The sequence below is a fragment of the Gymnoscopelus braueri genome (genome assembly GCF_963280865.1).
Source record: "Gymnoscopelus braueri genome assembly, chromosome: 22".
Taxonomy (NCBI): Eukaryota; Metazoa; Chordata; class Actinopteri; order Myctophiformes; family Myctophidae; genus Gymnoscopelus; species Gymnoscopelus braueri.
The window spans coordinates 95001-108458 of NC_137624.1; the positions used below are offsets into that span (position 1 = coordinate 95001).

Sequence of the window (13458 nt, forward strand, 5' to 3'; positions counted from 1 at the left end):
TTTCAGTAGGCTACTTTTACTTTTGGTACTTTAAGTACATTTTGATACCAATACTTTTGTACTTTTACTCAAGTACATTTTGAATTCCAGACTTTTACATGCAACAAAGTACTTCTACATTGCAGTATTGCTACTTTTACTTAAGTAAAACATTTGAGTACTTTTTCCACCACTGGTGTTTAGCCTACAAGCAGGGACCTTTGGTCCCTAGGCCAGTGCTGTGAGTTCACAGAAACTCCTATGGTTTGGACTGGGTTATTCCAGTTCTGAGGGGATTCAGTTGGAAAGAGTTCCCTTTTTCCTGCTGCTGCTGCTGTTTATCTATCAGAGTTCAGGAATTCACTTCAGTCCAACCCTGCCCTGTTCACTGGTGGAAAGTAACTAAGTACATTTTCTCAAGTACTGTACTTAAGTACAATTTTGAGGTATTTTGACTTTAGTGGTGTATTTCCAATGTTCTGTACTTTTCTCCACTACATCTCAGAGGCAAATATTGTACTTTTACTCCACTACAATTATTTGAAAACTTAAGTTACAAGTTACTTTGTAGATTTTTATTATTATTACAAAACATAATGTTAACCACTTCAGCCCTATATATGTTTTGGGCATTTGAAAATAGCCGATCTACAAGCTCACAATGCGCATTGTGAGCTTGTATTTTCAAAAGATTTTTATACATTTGAAAACTTTCAATTCTGCATGAGTACTCTCTACTTGGTATTTTAAGTACATGTTATTACCAATACTTTTTTACTTTTACTCAGGTAAATTTAGAATTTCAGACTTTTCAGAGTATTTCTACATTGCAGTTTTGATACTTTTGGGGGGTAAGTAAGAAATGTGAGTACTTTTTCCACCACTGGCCTGTATAGGTTACTGGAGCATTACATTTACTGCTATAATGTTTTTGTTTGTTTGTTTGTCTTTTCGTTTTTTTGCAATGAGATACAAATGAACACCAACTGCAGCATACACATACACCCGTTGCATTGCTCGTGCGTGTGTGTGTGTCTGTGTCTGTGTCTGTGTCTGTGTCTGTCTGTGTGTGTGTGTGTGTGTGTGTGTGTGTGTGTGTGTGTGTGTGTGTGTGTGTGTGTGTGTGTGTGTGTGTGTGTGTGTGTGTGTGTGTGTGTGTGTGTGTGTGTGTGTGTGTGTGTGTGTTATGAATCCTGAAGTTAACCAATGGAAATAACTAGAGCTTGTGACTAGATTGGATCTATTAGAACACAGGTTATTGTTTTCCCTATTTCCTGAAAAGTAACAGTTTTGGACTGGAAGGTTTCCACCCAACAGAGACAATATGTTTAATGTGCAGTGGTGTAAAGTACATTTACTCAAGTACAGTACTTAAGTTAAAATACTTTTTTGCTTGAACTCTAGCATTTCCATTTTTCACTACTTTATACAGTGCTTCTACTCCACTACATCTCAAATATTGTACTTTTTACTCCACTACAAGAACTTTAGTTACTAATTTGTAGATTTTGATTATTATTACAAAACAAAAACATACATTGACCTATTAAGTTCTATTTTAGACCTTGCCTATTTGAAAATAGCCGATCTACAAGCTCAAAATGCGTTGCCTCACGGCGCGTTGTGAGCTTGTAGATCGGCTATTTTCTTAGCTTTTGATACTTAAGCAAATTTTGATGCCAGGACTTTTGTACTTTTACCCAAGTCAAATTTTGAATAGGGGACTTTTACTTGTATCTGAAGTAAAAGTCTGATTGTGATCTTGCTACATACATTGTGGTCTTGCTACTTTTGCTTAAGTTAAAAATCAGTGTAGTTTCCCCACCACTGGCATTGTGTAGATTGGTTGTAAAATAGCTGAATCCAGCACTAATGTTGACTCTAGTGGCTTGTTGCTCCCCCCAGCCAATACAAACATGCCAACAGCTCAGATTTCAGCCAATCGTAACGCAGTATGTCATGCACACCCATCTGGACACAAATGTGCACATTTTCATGCCAGATGTTTTTCTTTTTTTAATTCACAAGAACAAACTGTCTTATCCAAAAGACAGGCTGTATGCAGTGGCTGAAGAAATACTCAGATATGTTTTACTTAAGTTACAAGTTAAAGTCCTGTATTACAAACATAAAAGTACTCTTATTTTGACTTTAAAAAAAATTAATAGCAGATCTACAAGCTAAAGTAAACTAAGTGCATTTACTCAAGTACTTAAGTACTGTTTTGACATACTTTGAGTTTTTAAGTACATACATTTTTAGATGCTTTAAATACTTCTACTCTCAGAGGCAATTATGTTTTACTCCACTACAGTTATTTGAAAACTTTATTTACTATTTACTTTGTACATTTAAATTATTATTGCAAAACACATATTAACCAATTAAGCCCTATTTTATACTTTGGCTATACGAAATATCTACACGCTCACAGAGCGTATAGATCGACATTTTATTTTGCTACTTTAACTTAAAGGACAACTTCACCCATTTTCAACCTACCTTCATATTGGTCCTCACTAATGTCTGTCTACTCACTCTGTGTCTCAGAGGAGGGCTGTGGACAGTTCAGAAACCTGCCTACCAGTGACATCATCGTTAGGCAGCTTTGGTAATTTTTTATTAATACGAGAGCATGCTAATTTTCCAGAAATAAAAAGCCTGCAGTTTCTATTAGCTTGGATTTTCCATCGATGATGTCACTGGTTTATTTTTTCTTTTCGATTTAGCAACCAATTTTTTCACCCAGTGCCAATTACCTATGTAATCCTGGGCGCTACTCTCCCTCTGCCAGCCTAGGGAGAGCCCAGAACTGAGCTCATGTCTCCTTCAATGCATGAGGAGCTAGCAAGCCGCTTCTTATCACCTGACAGGGGGGAGTTTCCCCGGTAGGACGTAGCGCGTGGAAGGAACACGTTATTCCAACCAGTTCCTTTCCCCTCCATCAGGCGCCCCGGCTGACCAGGGGGAGGCAGTATAGAGGCCAGGATTGTTTTTTGTGAGGGTACCTACGCTAGGGCAGTGGTTCTCAAAATGTTTCGGGCCAAGGACCCCCAAAATGATGTATTTGGCCTCAGACTCCCATCTCAAAATACGTTGTTCCAGGGATCCCCCAGAAGCAAATATTTGAGTTACAAATGTTCGCTTTAAAAATATATATATTCAAGGATTTGCACACATTTTCACGATTAAAAAAAAAATTAGCAGATCTACAAGCTCATAGCGCGGCACTCAGTGCTCCACACAGAAAGGCCCTTTTGCAGTAGGCAGGTTTCTGAGCTGTCCACAGCCCTCCTCTGAGACACAGACTGAGTAGACAGAAATAGTGCAATATTATCATGATAGTGAGGATCAATTATATGAAGATGGGATGAAAAAGGGAGAAGTCGTCCTGTAAAACATTGGGGTACATCTTCCACCACCGCTGGTTGAAAGGTCGTGTTCGACGTGCCTCAAATGTATTTCATGTTTCTTTTTCCATTGCGCTATGAGCTTGTAGATCTGCAAAAATAATAATAATCGTTTAATCTTTTAAAGCAAAAATGTTTAACTCAAATCTTTGCTTCTGGGGGTTCCTGGAACAACATATTTTGAGATGGGGTCCACGGGCCAAATACATATCATTTTGGGGGTCCTTGACATGAAAAGGTTTGAGCACCACTGATATAGAAACATACGTTAAACTGTTGGGATTTAGAAGACATTTGTAGAATCAACTTCAGGTCTTCATGTGTTAACATAGCATCACAATCAGTTTAAAGAAGGAGTTCACCCAAAAAATTACTTATTTTCTATCAATTACACACCCCATGAAGCCTTGATTTCATGGATTTATTTTTGTTTTTGTGGCTTTCCTAAGACAATAATTTGATGACCGTGTGTATTTCCGGTAGGAGACACAAATAATCTACTTTGTGTCTCCTACCGGATACATTAGCCGGTAGGAGATGGGAATCAAATTATTAGCTTAGGAATGCGACAAAAACAAAAAATAATCCATGGATTCAAGGCTTCATAGGGTGTGCAATTGATAGAAAATAAGTCATTTTTTGGGAGAAATCCAATCTCTATTGACAGGGGCCAGACCTAATCTGCTAAGGGCATTTTTTTTGCAATGGCATATTCGTCTGGAACCAGGCTAACATTTTGGGGCATCAGTATGCACATTAAACCATTAACCACTTAAACACTATTATGGTAGTGTGCGTGTGTGTGTGTGTGTGTGTGTGTGTGTGTGTGTGTGTGTGTGTGTGTGTGTGTGTGTGTGTGTGCGTGTGCGCGTGCGCGTGCACGTGCACGTGCACGTGCTGGTGTCATCCCAGAGCCCCTCCCCCTCTGTGAACATCTCTCTCTCTCTCATGGTTTGTAACTCCTCCTCTCTAACTTCCCCTCCTCCCCTCAGTGGTGGAAAGTAACTAAGTTTAACTTACTCAAGTACAAATACATTTGCTCAAGTGTGTCCATATTTCAATACTTTTTACTTCTACTCCAGTACATCTCAGAGGCCAATACTGTACTTTTACTCCACTACAATTATGTGTACTTACTTAAAAATTATAGTAACTAGTTGCATTGCAGATTTAGATTATTATTCCAAAACATAGAACTTTAACCATTTAAGCCCTAATTTATACTTATGTAACCTGTTGTGAGCTTGTAGATCTGTTATTTCAGAACACTTTTGAGAAATTTTGTATAATAAAACATATAATAATAATAATAATTATTATCATTATTATTATCTAGGTTGTTTGAGCGGGATGATAGAGAGGCCATTCATTGTGGTTTTTCATCAGAGTACTTCTTCTCACAAAATGTTAAATCCATAGTCTGCCCCCTCCTCCACTGGTCCTACTTTTAACCTCCTTTTCATCATGTCCCTTGATTGGCCTCTACGTTCCATTCCGTTTCCATAGGGGTGTGTGTGTGTGTGTGTGTGTGTGTGTGTGTGTGTGTGTGTGTGTGTGTGTGTGTGTGTGTGTGTGTGTGTGTGTGTGTGTGTGTGTGTGTGTGTGTGTGTGTGTGTGTGTGTGTGTGTGTGTGTGTGTGTGTGTGTGCCTGCCTGCGTGCGTTGGTTTGTATTGATGGATTCAGAGTCTTTTAAAACGTGCATAATCCCTGCTTAGACATATTATAGCCATAAAACCACTGACCAATGGGAAGCGCATCAAGAGGTCAAAGGTCATGTCTCTTGGAATGTCAGCAGCACAAAGGATCACTTTCACCTTTCGGGCTGTCTTCTCAATGAATAGGGGGGGGGGGGTTGACCCCAGAGTGAAGTGTTTACGCCATGGATTACCCCATTTTATTGGTTCAAAACACTTACCAATTTCCAGTGGTGGAAAAAGTACTCAGATTTTTTACTTAAGTAAAAGTATCAATACTGCAAAATAGAAATTGTCTGTTACAAGTAAAAGTCCAGAATCCAAAATTTACTTGAGTAAATGTACAAAGGTATTGGCATCAAAATGTGCTTAATGTACCAAAGGTAAAAGTACAATTTTTTTTGAAAATAGCAGATCTACAAGCTCACGATGCAACGCGTTGCTTGTAGATCGGCTATTTTCAAATAGCCTAGGTATAAAATAGGGCTAAAGTGGTTAATGTATGTTTCGTAATATAATAATTTATAGTAACTAAAGTTTTCAAATAATTGTTGTGGAGTAAAAGTACAATACTTGCCTCTGAGATGTAGTGGAGTAGGAGTAAAAGTATAGACAATTGGAAATACTCCAGTAAAGTAAAAGTACCTAAAATTGTTCTTAAGTACAGTACTTGAGTAAATGCACTTAGTTACTTTACACCACTGATCGTTATGCTATGTTGATGAATTGAATACATGGAACCACAATGGAAACAGGTCCCCAGGACCTTTTTGTGTTTAGCCTAAATGTTTGACTGTACCTTGTACTGTGCTGTTTACATTTCTGATAAAGTATTCAATCAATCAAGACCCTATAGCCAGGATACTCCTTGAATACCAGGCTTATCTAAGCAGATAACACTGTCTAAGCTGTTTCCCAGCTCACAGGTTTTTGATGAAACAAGCCATCAATTGGTGGTATCCTGGCGTGAAAATGTATTTTCTGTTTATTAAAGAGCTGGAGAGACGGGGAGATCCCTGTTACTGAACAAACACTCTATACAGCAATGTTTACTATCACAATGTACAGTACATCTATTTAACACTTTGTAAGCTTATAGATGGGCTATTTTTTGCTATTATTAAAAACTATAGGTTCAGGCCGCTTCGCAGCCCTCACATCCAGAGTTACAACCACCAATATGTCTGAGTCATAGTGTTGGGGGCTTTGTCAGAGTACCTGTTGTACCCGTCTGTCTGTATCCCTTTTGCCCATATATGGAGATGTCTGTTTCTGTCTGTCTCTCTACCTGTGTCCAGTGGTGGAAAGTAGCTAAGTAGATGTACTTAAGTATTGTACTTAAGTACACTTTTGAGGTACTTTTACATTACTAAAGTATTTCCAATTTTCAGTACTTTTAGTTCTACTCCACTACAAATATTGTACTTTTATTCCACTACAATTATTTTAAAACTTTAGTCACTATTTACTTTGTAGATTTTGATTATTATTATAAAACATACATTACCCACTTCAGCCCTATATACATTTTGGCCATTTGAAAATAGCCGATCTACAAGCTCACAATGTGTCGCGAAGACTCGCGATGCGACGCATTGTGAGCTTGTAGATCTGCTATTTTCAAATGATTTTTATATATCCTATCTTACAATTGGGAATAAGGCGCATGCGCGGCTGTGCGTCGTCCGTCGTGCCTCGGACGGTCCTGTCGTGTCCCTGCACAGGAGGAGCCGCACAGGCCCAGGGTTGCCAGGTTTCCATGACGCGCGACCAACAAGCAGTACTACACACACAATTCGTTTGCATCTTTCCCTTTCGTTTTTCACTCCATTAACCTCAGAGCTAGACCACACTAGGTCTCCAGGGACCCCCTAGCCTCTCACACGAAAGTCACTTTGGCCACAAGCAAACAGCATGCATGCAAACAACCAATTACACGCTACTTCTAGAAGCGACCAAATAAGGCCAAAAACGCTTACAAAAATAAGCACACCTGGCAACACAGCTATGGGACAGGCAACGCAGGCTAATGCACGCCTATAGAGCGTCCATCTAAGTCTGGGGAAAGCCGCCAGCCTACTACACGACAGCCTCGCGCCCGTGTCTGTCGAGTAAAAACCGTGCATCAACTGTATGTTGTCACACACCACTTAATGCAAGTAAATGCACGCCTTTAGAGCCTCCATCTAAGTCTAGGGAAGAGCATTTGAGCCTACCTGTGGGTGAGCATACGGGGAGCTAACGCTAACAGCCCTTGCGCTACACACACACGCACCACGCACCCCACACCAGAGATGCCCACGAGTCTCTGAGCTTGAGTCCGAGTCGAGTCTCGAGTCTTTGGTCTCGAGTCCGAGTCAAGTCTCGAGTCTTTGAGGGTCGAGTCCGAGTCGAGTCTCGAGTCTTTAGACACGAGTCCAAGTCGAGTCTCAAGTCTCTTAAAAAAAATCAAAAAAATCTGTGTGTGGTTATTTTCTTAATGTATTTATACGATGTAGCCTAAGGCTGAAATACAGTTATGATGGTCCACAAACCCAACCCGAAATGAGAAATGCACAGAATGATTGTTTATCAAAATAGTAGGATACATTCATTTAGGCTCCTTTGCATCTTATAGCGCAGCTCAACTGCGGAAGGCACAGGCTCACACACAGCCTGACCAAGGCTAATAATAATAATACATACGATTTATATAGCGCTTTTCTAAATACTCAAAGTCGCTTTACATAGCAGAAAAATAACAACTTTATTAGAATTGACTAGTTAAAAAGGATTAAAATCTATAAAAGAAAAGTACAATAAAAAGGAGGGGCAGGGGTTGGGGTTTTATGTAGGGAATGCGATTCTGAAAAGGTGGGTTTTGAGTGTGGTTTTAAACATGGTGAGGGTGGGAGCAGCTCTGATGTGAGCTGGGAGTGAGTTCCACAGTTTGGGGGCAGCCGCAGAGAAGGCCCTGTCACCCCAGGTTCGTTTATTTGTCCAGAGGGTGTCCAGGATGTTGTCATCACCCGACCTGAGGGAGCGGGAGGGGGCATGGCGTTTGATGAGTACAGAGATGTAGTGGGGGGCCTGTTTGTTGAGGGCTTTGTAGGTGGTGATGAGTATCTTGAAGTCAATTCGATGTTTGACTGGGAGCCAATGAAGGTCACGGAGGACAGGAGTGATGTGGTCTCTGGATCGGGTCCTGGTGAGCAGGCGGGCGGCGGAATTTTGTACATACTGAAGTTTATTGAGGACCTTGGTGGTGATGCCATAGAGTAGACTGTTGCAGTAGTCGAGGCGGGATGTAATAAATGCGTGTATGAGTGTTTCAGCAGCAGTGTGTGAAAGGCTGGGACGGAGGCGGGCAATGTTGCGGAGGTGGAAGAAGGCAGTTTTGGTGATGTGGTTAACATGGGACTGGAAGGAGAGAGAGGGGTCCAGGATGACACCAAGGTTACTTTGTTGGAGGGGGTGACGATGGAGCCGTCAATGTTGACGGAGAAGTCCTGAGTGGAGCAGGTGATGGAGTCGGGGCCAATGATGATGATTTCTGATTTATTGCAGTTGAGTTTTAAGAAGTTTGTTTGCATCCAGTTTTTTATGTCGGTCAGGCATACTGGCTACTGCTGCTAGTTAGTCTACATATGTTTTATTAAGGAAGATTGACATGTCAACGTGTTTGGGTATAGCCTACATCTAGTGCACACTGCTTGTTCTGTCCCTTGAGTAATGAGAACGCTCCTACAGCCATGGACCTCCCCCAACCGACCCCCGGCCGGGCCGGGCGGTACACAGTCACATACAGTAGCATAAATTGGCCAGTTTCAGGAAAGATACTCACGTTGGCTGTTATCGTTTGCGTTCCATTTACACCATTCTAATGGATAACCAGGGGTGTGTAAACATCTCTGAAGTAGCTCCATTTAGTTTCCTCTGAAGTGACGCAGTTATGTCCATTGTATTGTCCCCGTTCGCAAAGTGCAATTTTTTCATCATCCACCTTTGTGCAATAATCCCAAACAGAGCTACAATATTGTGACAACTGCCAGCTATAATCTAGTAGGCTACTGTAAGTTTACATCAATCATAGCCTCTCAAACCCAGATACATTGCTACGACGCGTAATGTGCGTCGCCTGGCTACCCAAAATAACAGACATACAAGCTATCAACGCATCGCGTCATGGCGTGTCGACAGCTTACAGATCTGTTATTTTGGGCAGAATAAACAATGAGGCGCGACGGAGTATACAATACTAAGCATTTTGGAAACCAAATAAACCTGTAAGGTCTGTAACATTACATTACGTAGTCAACAACATAGACATGTAACTTGCTTGTAGGCAGTGGTTCTCAACCTGTGGTTCGGGAGTCGGGACCACAACGGAGCTCACAACGCCTCACGAGCTTGTAGATCTGCTATTTTCACAATATTTATCTGTGGAACCGAGTCAAACAAAATGGGATCCCCACTTCAAATATGATTATTTTGGGGGGTCACAGCCTGAAAAGGTTGAGAACCACAGCTTTAATGCAGTAAACATGAGCGTAGTGTTTACCGTGGTGAAGTGTTGAATATTCACCCAGCTGGGTTTAACGAGACAGCAGCGCAAAATGAAAATGCGACGTTTCCTAAACGTGCTATCACAGATGATCCGATCATCTTATAAAAAAATGTAAGCATATGCCAAGATAACTGAGGTTTTATAGCTGATACTGAGCTAAATATGTTCGTTTAATTTCGATGTTTTTATATTTAAACTTTATGATGAAAGGCCGCAGCGGCCACACACACAGCAGCTATTGTGCTCGCCTCTCCATGTTCACGTTAATGAGCAGCACGAAGCAGCTTGACTGAAGCCGGTTGGGAGCCAGTTCCACGCAGGGCGCACTGGAGGTTCCTTTGCGGGAGGAAGGGGACAGGGGAGTGGAAGTTTTTGGGGCATTTCATTCATTAATATGTAAAAAAAAAAACTATAAAATAAAGATTGCCCACGAGTCTTTGAGCTCGAGTCCGAGTCAAGTCTCAAGTCTTTGAGGGGCGAGTCCGAGTCGAGTCTAGAGTCTCATTTGTGGCGTCTCGAGTGCGACTCGAGTACGCGAGTCTCTGACTCGAGTCCCCATCTCTGCCACACTCAACACACACACACACACACACACACACACACACACACACACACACACACACATAATTACAGTACCAAGACTCCCAAGACTCCAAGGGGGTCCGCGGACCCCCTGTTTTTTTTTTTGGGGGGGGGGGACCCCGACCCCGACCCCCTGGGTTTTTGTATTTATTTATTTTTAATCCCATGATTGTGTAACCCCAAACGATGTTTCGCGGGGGTCCCAAGACTCCAAGGGGGTCTTGGGTCCCATGATTTTGTAACCCCAAAATAAGCGAGCCCTCACTAGAGCCCTGTGCGCGGCTAGGGGGCAGGGTGCCCGTAGGGCGCCCGGACCTCTAGTTTTATACATTTGAAAACTTGAGAAATGGGACATTCTGCATAATGAGTACTTTTTACTTTTGGTACTTTTTTGATCATCAACAAATTTTGTACATTTTGATACCAATACTTTTGTACTTTTAAATGTAAGTACATTTTTAATTCTGGACTTTTACTTGTAACAGAGTATTTCTACATTGCTGTATTGATACTTTTACTTAAGTCAATAAGTAAAATAATATGTCAATTACTTGAGTACTTTTTCCACCACTGGTTATTGCTGAGTCAGAGTGACGTCAGAATTTTTTATTCCATTTCCTTAAAAGTAACCTTTTTGGACATACAAGGTTTCCACCCAACAAAAACGACAATGTGTCCTGATGTTTGTTTGTTTGTAGGTTTCTGGGCCAGGGAGGTGGGCCAGCTGATCGGGTTCGACCACCCCACCATCCCTGTCCACCACCAGTACGTGGTCACGGCCACCGTGCCGGAGGTAAAGGCCTTGAAGAAGGAGCTGCCTGTGATCAGAGACCTGGAAGGTTCCTACTACCTGCGTCAGGAGAGAGACGGCCTGCTGTTCGGACCCTACGAGAGGATGGAGAAGATGGTTCTGCAGGACTCCTGGGTGCGAGACGGAGTTCCTGCAGGTCAGTGCGTTATTGAGTGTAACTACGTTGTAGTCGAGCAGAAACCTCTTATCTCCATGTTTTACGTTTTTTTTTCTTTTCGTAACCTTACGCCCTACTTGATCATGCAGCGTCACACAAAAGCATTGGTGTAAAGTAACTAAGTACATTTACTCAAGTACTGTACTTAAGTACAATTTTGAGGTACTTTTACTTTACCATTGGAGTGTTTCCAATTGTCTATACTTTTACTTATCCACTACATCTCAGTTGCAAATATTGTACTTTTACTCCACTACAATTATTTGTATTATAGTCACTAGTTACTTTGCAGGTATAAATTATTACATTATAAAACATATATTAACCGCTTTAACCCTATTTTATTCGTAGGCTATTTGAAAGCACGTTGTGAGTTTGTAGATCTGCTATTTTCAAACATTTTAGTACTTTTACTTTTGGTACTTTAAGTACTTTTTGATAACAATACTTTTCTTCTTTTACTCAAATACATTTTGAATTCCAGCCCTTTACTTGTAACAGAGTACTTCTACATTGCAGTATTGATACTTTTACTAAAGTAGAACATTTGAGTACTTTTTCCACCACTGCACAAAAACATCAAAGAGACAGCGGGATCCGAAATTGACGTTTGACGGTAGCCATGACTAGTTTCCTACGTCGCACACCCGCCGTGGCGGGCCGTGGCGGAGTCGATGGGCAGTTGCGAGCCGTGGCTCAGTCGATGGGCAGTGGCGAGCCGTGGCGGAGTCGATGGGCACCTGTCAAGTTTCTATTTTCATTTGGTGTATCAGTCATGAATTTATTTTCTCTCTATCAAACCATATCAAGCCAAAATAAAACGGATTTGGTTGCGCAAGTACTTCAGTGGTTTAAGCCGGCCATTTGTGCAGTCCTCTCTGGCACTGCCCCCCCCCCCCCCTCCCCGCGTGCCCTCCCCGGGACCCCCCCCCCGCCCTCACTAATAATAATTTTTAATTAAATAATATTGTGAGCTTGTAGATTTTCAAAAAGCGCATGGATCGCAGTTGACATTGCACTAAGGCACACAGACAGTGACAAGCTTGGGTCCACGGCCAAATACATATCATTTTGAGGGTCCTTGACATGAAGTTATCCCCAGCCCCCCCCCCCCCCCCACCCTCCTCAGAGTGGAACAACTACCATAACATCGGAGTTTTCTTGCCTGTAATTACGCACGTGGCGGAGTCGATTTATTTCCGTGTCCGGACAAAATGTCGACACATACCACATTGGATTATCAGACACATCAATTTTAAAACAAAACAAAACAAAAAAATCATTCCTCTCATAATACAGCCTAATTAGAAACAATCCACATACAGTATACATATATACCTGCACATAGAATAGATACAACTTTCTGAAAATTAATGTAAGTCACCCTTCTCTTCCTATCCGTTCCCCTACATTTTGCAGTCATGTTATTGTTATCCAAGTTACTAGTATGTAATGTATTGATGTGTATGCAAATGAGCCATGCGGTCTTCATGCGATCACATAAAGGTCGTCTGTCACGACCGTCATGGATGAACTGCAACCTTGTGTTTGCACTTTTTCACTTTTTGCTCCACACATCTGCATAAACGTTCAGATCTCAAATATAAATTGCTTACCCCATGGCCACGAATGTTAAAATTATCTTTAGGCCCTCAAAAGTAATTGTATCGTCGTATTGTTCAATAAAAGCATTTTAATCCGATCGGTGGCCATTTTCTCATAATGTATCAGAGTGCAATACACCTCCCAACCGATGGGGTCGCGTAATTGAAAGCATATAGAGAAAATACGGAAGAAATGGCCACCAATCCGATTGAAATGCTTTTTATTGAACAATACAGAAGATACTGGTATTTATAAGGGAACGTACATAATTGTAACATCCGTGGCCATGAGGTCAGCACATAATTTATTTGAAATATGAACGTTTATGTGATGTACGGTCTAAAAAGGGAGACAGTGCAAACACCAGGTTGAAGTTCATCATGTTTCAGGGTTAAACTTGTTCATGATTAGGCTTTGCCGTTCTCAAATAGATTACCCAAAATAAATAAAATACTGCAGCACTTGGGTCTGCACGTTTTATTACTTGATGCGATGATAAGGGCAGTCAATCAACATAATCAAAGCTGTAACGTTATGCGTTATGATCATATCAGTCAATGAAATTGGATATTAAAGAAAGGAGGCCCACAGTCCGTGTAGTTTGGCAGATCCAGTAAAGGAGCTGGACAATGAAAACAAAATGTTTTCAAATGTACAAAAGCTGTATTAAAAA

At 41.2% G+C, this 13458-nt stretch overlaps 1 protein-coding gene across 1 annotated transcript in view; it reads left to right on the forward strand.

The window, feature by feature from the left end:
* Window positions 1-13458, forward strand: part of dmgdh (dimethylglycine dehydrogenase) — a 62434-nt gene that overhangs the window by 8088 nt on the left and 40888 nt on the right. Inside the window, exon 6 of the mRNA XM_080419871.1 lies at window positions 10911-11159. Coding sequence (XP_080275997.1) covers window positions 10911-11159 — 249 coding nt within the window. The remainder of the gene's footprint in view (window positions 1-10910; window positions 11160-13458) is intronic.